The 11,308-nt window shown below is 44.1% G+C and overlaps 1 protein-coding gene across 9 annotated transcripts in view; it reads left to right on the top strand.

Moving 5' to 3' along the window:
* Nbea (neurobeachin) overlaps positions 1–11,308 on the top strand; it is a 554,101-nt gene that overhangs the window by 517,674 nt on the left and 25,119 nt on the right. For all 9 annotated transcript variants that reach the window (XM_029537485.1, XM_029537487.1, XM_021195277.2 and 6 more), the window contains one exon: positions 11,074–11,163. In XM_029537485.1, coding sequence (XP_029393345.1) covers positions 11,074–11,163 — 90 coding nt within the window. The remainder of the gene's footprint in view (positions 1–11,073; positions 11,164–11,308) is intronic.

Genomic DNA, 11,308 nt, shown 5'->3' with positions numbered 1-11,308 from the left:
CCCTGCACAGTCCCAGCACAGTCCCAGCACAGTCCCCCAGCACAGTCCCAGCACAGTCCCAGCACAGTCCCAGCACAGTCCCAGCACAGACCCAGCACAGTCCCAGCCCAGTCCCAGCACAGTCCCAGCACAGACCCTGAACAGTCCCAGCACAGTCCCAGCACAGTCCCAGCACAGACCCAGCACCTGGGAGCTTGTGGGAACTTCTGGCTAGAAACATAAGCTTCCCTTACATGGCTCTAGAGAGCGTTTCTGAGCCTGTGGATTTGTTGGAGATCTTAGATGTTTAGTGTGTGCATGTGTATATGCAGGTGTGTGTGTGTGTGTGTGTGTGTGTGTGTGTGTGTGTGTGTGTGTGTGTGTGTGTGTGAAGTATGTATATGTTTGTGCATAGGTACCACACTGTGGCTGTGGAGGTCAGAGGACAGCTTTCGGTAGTCCGTTTTCTCCTCCTACTATATGACTTCCAGGACTGATCTTAGATTGTCAGGCTTAGAGGAAGGTGCCTTTACCCACTGAGCCGTCTCACCAGCCCCAACAGATAACGTTGGAGAAGGTTTGTTCTACATTAGATATGTTAGCGCTACTTGAGAGGAAGTTCTGCTTTTCTGTACAATAGAGAATAGTAAAATGGGGTAGCTATCATCATATCACAGTTTTATATAGTAATATCTGTGCCTCCTGCCCTGGATCCTCCACTGTTTCAAACCTACATTCCATTCCCATACAGCCACCGTCTTTCCCTGTTGTATGGATATTAGGAATATCAAGAATAACACTGTATGTCTTGTTCTAAGTTAATATTTGTCCTTAACTATTATTTGTAGTTATAATTTTCTTTGATGTCAATAATTTAGTTTTGTTAAAATATTTGAATTTATGTTTCTGCATTGTTCATATGTGCACTACGTGCCTGCAGTGCCCATGGAGGCCAGCAGAGGGCATGAGATTCCCCTGAACCTGGAGTTATAGGAAGTTGTGAGCCTCCCTGTAGTTGCTAGAAAACCAACCCAGGTCCTCTGCTAGAGTAGCCAGTGCTCTTAACTGCTGAGCATCTCTCCAGCCACGTGCTCACTGTCATTGCATCTCAAGAAGTAAGTTAGCTTTGGTACTGCACTGGTGTTGAAGTTGTGCCTGAGCACTAAAAGGAAGCTTTAAGCTCACTCACGCCAGACAAACGACTAAGAGTGCTAAGCTCTGAGCTGACAGATAACTTGTCATCATAACTATTCCAAACCTCACCAAAAAGAAAAATGATTTAAATGACCTCCCTGTGACGAGAGATAGACACATAAGCCTGCCGAGTAGTGCTCTGTGGCTGGCACCTAGAACGTATGGCCCATGCAGGGTTTATATATTTACAGATATGCTCATCAATTCTGCATTTTAAAATATCCAATACACTTTAATATTTACCAGCAATCACAAGAATTCGCCATTTTCTAGCTGCCTTTACTTAGGCAAGCTCTGCTTTGATCTCCTTTGATCTGCCACGGGGAACAGAGCTGCTCTCTGCGTGCACTCTGAGGAGAGCGTGCCCACAGGAGGTAGGCTACATCACTTCAGTATCACTTCATTTTCTTGCTGAAATGTTCCTTGCTACTACAGAGCACTAACATGATAGGGCTGTCAAGAACCAGCAAGACAGATGTGTCTGTATCCAAAACAGCTGCTGCTGACTTTCCCAGAGAGATGAGCTTGTAAAGTTCATAAGGGAAAAGGATCAACTCAGTTTTCATTTCCTGCTGATGTAAATGAAAGACGGTGCCAGCACGGATGGCCCTAGCTCCTCTACTCACCTTCCTGTGCGCCTACCAGCCCTTTCCTCCCTGCACTCCTGATGTCTTCCTTGCATATAATCAGGGGGATCAACAAGGGATGTTGCTCTGATCCTCTAGGATGTTTGTTGGTTCAGTCTCCTGTTTGTGAGCCATGGATGAGCTACCTCAGTGAGCTAGAGCACATGGCATTTGCTCACAGAGCATGGCGCCTCATCGTTGGGGCTGCTCTCCTAAGCAGCTTTTCAGGGACATGAGCAAGAAGCTCGATAGCTGGTAGCAATCTCCTAAACCACCTTCATATTCTTCTTTACTATGATGAAATGTGTAACAAGTCCAAAAACACAAGAGCACACTCACATTCTGATTAGTGGAGAGCAAGTAGACGTTAGGTGTTCTTCAGAGTTAGGGTGAGAGGAAGAAAAATACCATGACCCCCAAACCCTGTGTTCCATATTTACAGCACTGAGGTTGACGTGGCAGATTTGTTTAATAAACTTTGGATGTACTATCAAAGAAATTAACAGCACACCTTGACTTGCGCTTAGCTAACTTTTAATTCGGGTTCCTCTTTTCTTGTTGTATCTTTATGGTATACCTAGCTAGTCTGTTTTTTTTGTCTTCCCCCACAAAAACACGTGGTACAGCCAATCAGCCTCAGATATGTCCATTAGACCTTTCTTTCCTCTTTGTGTTATTTTCATTGTGTGCTATTGTGATGCTAATTACTGATTCAGAAGTTATTAGCAAATGCTTCATAATATCCACATCCAGAACAGTGAAGGTGACACCCGCTGTATGTAAAGGAAACTCTGGAAGGCGCTTGCTTCCCCATCTCCCATCAGCAGAGAGCTTGGTGGTGTCACACTGTCGTCTGCTTCCCTTTGTGAAGATGGATCTCACTCAGTTGTTTCAATTGTGTGTTCAGGACTCACTTACAGTTTCAGACATTGATAATGGCCGGATTTAGTCGTTTGAAGTCTCGATGTAGTCTTTCTAAATTATTGTTTTCATTTATATAAATATCAGAGGACATTTTATTCTGCTGAATTAATGCTGTGATATTTTGAATCTGCCCTTGGCTTATTAATGAGACTTGCTTCATTTTGGAATGTTGTGACACAGCTCTGCACCAAGACAAGCCTGGAGCTTGTTATCTGTTTTTCAGTAACTTTCTTCCATATTCAGACATTCTACTTTATAAGACTGCCACCTGCATTCCTGTTCCCCGCTCACTGCTTCTTTCTCTCCTTCCCCCCTTTCTGCTGGAAGGAGTTTCAGCCCTGTTCAGCCAGGGCAGGTATGATAGGATCTAGCCCTGGCTGCACTGGGCTATGCCCTGCCCTCGTGGGTTCAGTCCTCTTTGAGAAACAAGTGCTAATGTGAGCAAAGTGCCTTCTTAGGAGAGCGCCTCTCCCTGGAGTCAGTGGGTACAGGCTGCAGGAGACCCCGCACGCCCAGAACTCATACCAGGCCCCCCACCCCTACCCCGGAAGGTCTTCCACACCCTCAATAAAATGGATCTTGGTTGAGTGTACTTTGATTCCAGTCTTTCCTACCCCGGCAGGAATGTTGCAAACAATGATCAGCATCCATGAGCAGCGCCCACCTGTTACACCTTCATAGTAATCTCTCTTGCATCTCTGTCTCAGGCTCCTCCATCTCAGCACATGGCCTGTCAAAGGGGCACTGAAAACTCCTTCAAATGTGCCACATTCAGCCACATGGATGAACCTTGGGGACACTGTGCTAAGAAAAATAATTTGGTTAACAATGCAGAGCAAAACAGAACAAAAACTAGCAGACACCGCACCTCCACCCTCACTCCCACATACAAATACTCCACTTAGAAGCGAGGTTTGGAGCAGTCACTGTCACATAGGAGAAAGCAAACGAGAGGGGTGGGATCTTGTCAGTGGGTACAGACTTAAGGCGCTGTGGGCATTAGTTGCCTAGCAATGTATTATATGCATTGAAGACTGCACATTTTCACGTAAAATGGCTAAAATAATAAACCAAGTTTTATTTGCATCTGAAATTGCCTTAAGAAGTAATAGAGTTTAGTAAGAGTCCTTGTTACAGAGGAGTGGGCGGGATACAGAGGATCAGGAAGAAAAAGGAAAACACTTAGAGGGAGGCTGCCATACCCAGCAGGCCCAGGGGAAGAGGGCTAAATGCTAGGAGAAAGATGGCAAGAGATGTGTTGTCCAGCATGGACTGTGTCCTGAGGTGGAGTTGCCTAGCCCAGCCACTGTGAAACCAACACCCGACAAGGCAAGGAGAGGCTCATGGGAAGCCCCTCGGCCTCCTATACTCGGCTCCGGTACTGAGCTAGACTCCCCACTGTAGCCAAGGGCAGGGAGACCAAGAGCAAGGACTGTAGAGATCTGCGGAGGCCTATGGGACAGAGCCAGAGGAGAAGGGGGTCTAACACAGCACACCCACTATGAAATGTTACTGCCAGCTAAAACTATATTTTAGACATCCAAGGCAGGTCAGCCACTACCGGCTTCATTAAAATCCTTGCTTTGCTCCTTGGAGTCACAAACATATACACTTCAAGTACAGAATCTGGGAGAACTTGCCAGCAGTAGAACTGGACTAATTATAAAAAAGGAAATATTCCGGATGAAAGATTTTCTGTCAGAATAGACATCTATTAAGTCTCTTATGTAACATCATTACAGTTGGTCATTCCAGGGAGGGGTGGTGCTCTGGGGTCCTCTCCCACACTCAGAGACGTGAACCAGAAACCGAGACAGATAACAATAAACCCGAGCTGCTCACGCAAGCCTGGGGTAGCCCGGTCTTCCAAGCCAACAGAAATAGGTTTTGTTAGCTGGAGCTAGAAGATAGGTTGCTTATATATTCAATAATTTTGCCAGAATAGAGTTTTTTTTTAGTCTTAATGTAAGTGATTATTAAATCAATAATAAAAAACATTTGTATTTCTGCTTGTGGTTTCTCTGAGGAACTAGAAACAGTTGACAATAAAACAGCATTTTAATTTTTTATATAGTTTAATGTTTAAAAGCAAGAAATGATAGAGTGCATATATTATTTTCTTGATTTACTTCATTCTTGGTTTTCTAGCATTAAAAAGTAATGCTTTATATGGTCTTGTTTTATCACAGCAATAAAGCAGAAGCAAAGCTTGTCAGTTAAAATGCACCCCACCATTACGTCATCTTTCTTTCTATCACTCCTCAAAGGTGCATTGTTTTCTAATGTTTTATGTGATGTAGGCAGAATTACAGGTAGAAGGGACAAATTGATGCAGGTATTTGCCGTGTCCATAAACATGGAAGTGGCCACAGCAGCAGCTCTTCAGTGTTACAGCCACTGTAACAGTGAGGCTAGCACAATCATAGGTAAAATTGTCAAAGGTTTTTGTGTGTTCTCTAACAACCACATTTACTAATTTTTAAAAATCTTTTTGAAAGCTGAATAGAGTTGGTGGCCCTGAAGCAGCCACACTGGACTGTCCGTGTCCATCATAGATGATAGGTTTATCCATGGCCACACAGAAGGAACCCCTCTCATTAACCTTCCCTCAGGCTGTACACTCTTGTACCTCAGGGTGTACACACCTCCAGCAGGCCACATGCAGTTGACTAGAATTACATATAAATGGCTGGCTACTCAGGTGTTGATCCAATGGCCTTCGCCCCTCCTCTCCTTCCTTAAGAGAACGTCACTCTTCATAGTCAGGGACCCTGCTGATGCTTGCTAGCAGGGATAGCTGATTTGATGAAGAAGACAGCCGTTTGTTTAATGGGAGGGCCAGGTTGACAACAGAGAGGTAGGAGGAAAAAGAAGAAGAAAGGAAGAAGAAAAAAACAGTTTTAAGGATTCTGGAAAGAATCTCCTTGTTAAATGTACCTACATGATGTGTAGAACAAAGTTAACCTGTTTTCATCTACTGCACAGCAAGGGTCTGCTACAAGCCGCCTAGGCTTGACTTTCATCCTATGTGTGACATCAACTCAGGAATTCTACAATGTGCTGCTTCTTGGGAACTGAGGCAGTTTCTCTCTCAGTTGCCTCTAAATGGCCAACAGCCTTGATTAATGAGGAAGACACATTTAGAGAGAGCCTTGAAAACCAGTAAGAAAGGGGGCCTGGTTGAAGACGTGACCGACTGTAATGTGATTGGTGGGTGCCAGAGTGCTTTACAGATGAGAACCTAGCAAGACAGAGAGACAACTGAGAAAGTGGCCCTTCTGAGTTCTCTCTCTATGGGGAGTTTTATAGTACAGCTAAGCAGGTGAGACCAGAGGTCATCTGTATGAAATTCAAAAATCACCTGTGGCCATCTTATTTGTTGCACACTTTGCACAGCACACAGCACATTTCTGTGTTCTTGCCTGCCTACCTTTGCAGAATCCTAAGTACCCAAATCCCCCTGTGGTGTTCAACACACCTGCATTGTGACAGACTCCAGAGAGAGAGAGAGAGGTGCTAATAAGCATTTCATGACTGACCAGTGAATATTCTGCAGGGTAATAATACAAAAATGGTTCAGAATCACTATAGAAATTGTAGGTTGTTAGAAGCCATCTTAAACTTGTATTTCTATCTGAACAGTTCACTGTAGAAAACTGAAGTGGTCTTCCTACTTGTAATCAGCTGGTAAGAGAAGGAGCTCTGGCATGTAGTGGTTATAGTCTGTAAATACCCTATAGACCACACAAATCCAAATGGCTTCCTCATTTATAGCAGTGACCATTACATTCCAGGTTCATAAACCTAAATACACAAGTCAGTACCACAGTTTGGAGCACATGTGGGCATTCTGTCCATAGCAACTGCCCCATATCTAGGTACACATCCAACAGTAATAGTTGCTTACCACCATATAGTGATGCACATCCAATGATAATGCTGCCTCCCACCATATCAACATGTTCATCCAGTGGTACCTGCCTCCCTCCATCACAAATGTGCAACTAGTTCTAAAACCTGAGGCTAACAGGTCTCGAAGCTGTGCTGAGCTGATAATGGGAGACTGCCCGACATAGAAATGAATACTGACTGAAAGAGGAATGGATATCACAGACACTGTGTCGATCCACATAGGGCACACAAGTAAAATGTTCTCCTTATCATTCAGTTTCTAGAAATGTCAGAGAAGAAGACATCGATACTGATAAGTATGGAAATAGTGATTAGCTTTATGGATGAGTTGTGATTTGGGACAGTTAGCTAAGGAGAGATAGAAAGTTGCTCATATACGTTCCATTCCCAAGTCTTCAGTCTTCGTCTAGATAAAGAGAAAAACAACTGTGTTTACTCTGTCTTTGTCTTGCTGGAGCCTTAAATGCGATTTGCGTAAGTGTGCTGAAGTCTCCAAGTTCTGGGCCAGCAAGAAGACTCAGCAGGTGAAGGAGATAGCCACGGAGCCTGATGAGCTAAGTTTGACTCCCCGGGTCCCACATGGTAGAAAGAGAGAACCAGCTCAAGTCATCCTCTGATTTCAACATGCATATCATTGCAAGTATGGCCTATTCATATCAGTACATACACAATAACTAATATAATTTAAAAACTTAGGGTTCCAATTTAGAGATCACAAACCTAACTAAGCAGTGCTGCTTTCTAAGAACAAGCCAACCAACCCATGTTTTCATATCACCGACAAAACCATTGTCCACCAAGGATCCTGTGGAAGTGTTATAACTTTGAGAGTACAGGTTTCCCCAGTGCAAGTGCTACAGCACTGAGCGGAAAGGATCCTGACAGTCCGGAGCCAAAGAATACCACAAACTCACACGGAACAGCAAACTTCATACAAGAGATTTACTGGGGAAATACAGAGAGTGGCTGCCTTTGCTTGGGCACAAAGCAGCAAAGACTTGGGAGGTAGTTTATACGGGGGGTTCCTTAGGGGCAGAGTTTTCTAGGGTGGGGATTGGTGGGATTACAAATCCTGAGCTTGGGATGAGCCCAGGGATTGGTGCAGTTTCAAGATCGGGGATTGTTGGGTTTTCAAGTCCTGAGCTTGAGTTTTAGAGCAGAGCTTGGTCACCTGCATCTGGAGAAGGGGGTGAGTTTGGGCTTTTAGACTATTAGAGTGCTCTGTGGGTGGAGCCTGGTGGTTGGAGGGTCTCAGGGTGGTCTGGGGCCTGGCCACTCAGATGCCTGAAGAGGCTCACACCCTGTGTCCTTTGAAGTTTGTAGAACAAGAAGGCTTGATAAGCTCCTTTGTTTTTTTTTTTTTTTTTAAAGAATCAGGTGCTGCACCTTTTGCTTCTCACAGGGACACTTGCTACACTTCCTTGACTTTCAGGTGTACAGCTTCTAATAAGGGATAACGTCTCAGTGAAGGAAACTGAGTTGGCAAACTCATTTCCTAACACCTTCTAGTTCTGGATAGCTTCTTAGTAAAGGATGTGGGGTTGACAGGCTCATTTCCAGAGGTTAGTTTTATGCCATCTCTCTGACTCATCTTCCTGAATATTAAGACTGCCTATACTGAAGACGTTCATTCACAAATCCCAGCATCTAGAATAACCAGTCGGGATGAAGGAAGTGAAGCATGCAGCCTGGGCTTGTCTCCACCACAGTCCTCCACTCTGTGCACTCATGTGCATTTCTGATTTCCTGAAGACTTCCTGAGGGCAGTGTGGGTGTTGACTAAGCATTTAGATGTTTGTCAGCCTAATTGCTGCAGTGGCACTGAACTGAATGCCCCCGTGTCTTCTCTACCCATGTCCATGCACTCTCCCTTTTCTGGATCAGCTTCCAGCTTGGCCCAGATTACTCCACTAGCGCTCCCCTGTTACAGTCAGCAGATGTTGAAAAGACTGAGCCACAGTCCTGACCTGCAGAGGCAGTCTGAGCAAACAGACACATAGTCATGGATGCACTTCCATGACAGAGGGAGAAACTGTACTCTGAGAGTAGGGGGGAAGCTGGTGATGATGTGTCAAGCCCCAGCCCAAGGACATCAGTGGAGGACTTGCTCCTGCGTGGAGCGGATCTCTCAGGACAGTGCCTCAATCACGGATTCCTAAGCTGTGTGATGGGCCCTCCATCATAGCAGGTGGTCTCCTAGTCCAGTACCTGTCTGATCAACAAGGAGACACCAATGACTCCCTTAAAAGGGCTTGGGGAAGAGGTGCAGAAGAGTAAGGAGGGGCAGCAGGCTCGCTGGCCATTGTCTGGCAGCTACCAAAGCTGGAACCTAGAGGAAGCAGGCCTGCCTTTCTGACATCAGTAAGAGCTGAATTTTTTTAATTCAGAAGGGAAGGAATGTTCTGAAAGCACAGACACAGGTCGAAACATAGTTAAACTCTAGAACACAGTCCTTTGCTGCACAAAACCATCTGACACAATTCACAAGGAAGAAAGCATCGTCCCCAGAGAGAAACATGGTACTTGAACACTCTGTCTCAGCCCAAAGGGACACCAAAGAGCACTACACAAGAAATTTCTGGAAATTATGCCAGCATCGTGACATTTTCTACTATAACTTTAACATTTCTGTATAAGAACCAAGGGTAGAGTAAGTGGGAGATTCTTGCTGTCTCTTTGTTCAGTGAGTGTTGGCTTCCCTAGGTTCAGGACAGTGACTGACAGTCCCGATGGTCAGGTGTGTGTGATGGTAGCCCCAGGCTCTCACCCCCATGCCGTCCTTTTTTCTGGGGGAACAAAAGGACAAGCAACAGTGTCCCTAGCTAGAAAGACCTTAGCTGATAGTGGGTGTTTGCTGGCCAAGGCAGCTTTAACAGCAAAATCACTGCTTTTCTTCACAAATAATTCTCAAGAGTTACTGTAATAATGTGAAGCCAACTAGAAATGGTCTCTTCTCCGCTTTTATAACCATAAATCTTGCAATGGGGAGACACAGTGTGGTGGTACCTACATGAATACAATTTAGCTAAATAGTCACACTTTGCATCTGAATGGACATCATGAAAATAAATGTTACATTAAAACTGGACAGCACTTAAGGAGATTTAATAATTCATCTCATTGTCACTGCAAATAAATGAACCAAAGCCCCTTTTATGCACTTGTTAAAATATAGTGGATAATGATCCATTCATGTTTAATATTGCTAATAAATTTGAAAGTTCACATTTTTTACTGATAAACACTTTGTTGAAATGCGGTGTAGGAGGACCGATGGTTAAATTGAAGTACTTTATAAATGAGAATTGTAGATGGAGATGCGACTAGCCGCAGCACTGTGTCAAGAGCCATCTCCAAGCATACCTGCGCTCCTTCCACGCTCAGCAGTGGGCTTCCTATTTCACTTTTATGTGCACCAAATTGCACATGATTGTAGGGGAAACTAGCATGGTAATAGAGTAATGATGGTAGTAAATATTGTGCTTCTCCTTGTTGACTTAAATTACACATTTACAATATCTCAGGAAAAAATCTTATTAGTCTAATTTAATATGTTGAAATATTTTACCTATAAAATTTATGAATTGAAGAAATACTTAGGTCTCTAAACACAGAGATGCACATATACAGGCGTACGGGCATGCACATGCATGCAGTGTTATATTGTATAATCCAGACAGTTTGAGGTAGAAATTAGTTCTATTCAATGGGAGCCATACCATTTTAGCATTCATGCCTGCGCAGGCTTTTCTAAAATACTGTATGTGTCTCAGGATACTCAAAGAATTCTTCCATTTTTAGTGAGTCTTTGCGAAAGTTTACATGTGGGAAACTGAGAGAAATTCATTCATAGCTTAAAATAATATCCCAGAATCCCTCTTAAAGCACATAGCAAGCTGACCTGTGTTTTGTATTGAAAGTGTTGCTCTATTTTATTGCAACACCAAAGCCTTGGTGTTCAGACCTCGGGTTGCCCTCTGTGTTGACTGAAATGCATGATTTTCATTTTTATGTCAGTGGTAGACATTGTGTCTAATTCTCTTTCCCATGAAGATTCCAGAGGCTTATTTCATTAGAGACCCCCATACGTTCCTTCTTACAAAGGACTTTATTAAGGTACCTGTGTGGTGTTTAGTGCTAAGGTGTTCTTTGGTCTTTAACTGCATGCATGGATGCACAGACTATCATTTCTGTGTTTAACCCCAGCTTCTGACGATGGCGGCGGTGCTGTGCTTAACTGGAGCATGGCTGGAAGAAGTGAAGCTTGTCCACAATACTAACAAACACTTGCAGGGTTCTTGGTCCTGAGAAAAGAGCACTCCTGGAATTTTCTGGACTCTTTTTATGGCTAACTTGAGCTCCACTTGCATTGTCAAAAGTGTGCTGACCTCTCTTTTGACACATATTGATTATGACAGTCCCCCTCCTTGCCCTACAGGCCATGGAAGCACAGATACAGAACTTTGGACAGACGCCATCTCAGTTGCTCATTGAGCCACATCCGCCTAGGAGTTCAGCCATGCACCTGGTAAGGCACCAGCCTTGGAGGGGTTTTTCTTTCCTTTGTGTCTAGGTAGAAAGCAAATAAAATTGTATTTCAGGATATTTCAGTACTGTTTTCAGAGGCTTCCCAGTTTATCTGTTGACTTGGAAGCTCAAGGGTGTGCTAGAAG

Source organism: Mus pahari, chromosome 4, assembly GCF_900095145.1.
Source record: "Mus pahari chromosome 4, PAHARI_EIJ_v1.1, whole genome shotgun sequence".
NCBI lineage: Eukaryota > Metazoa > Chordata > Mammalia > Rodentia > Muridae > Mus > Mus pahari.
Note: the sequence above shows the minus strand (reverse complement) of the source record. Positions and strands in the feature narration are given on the sequence as shown.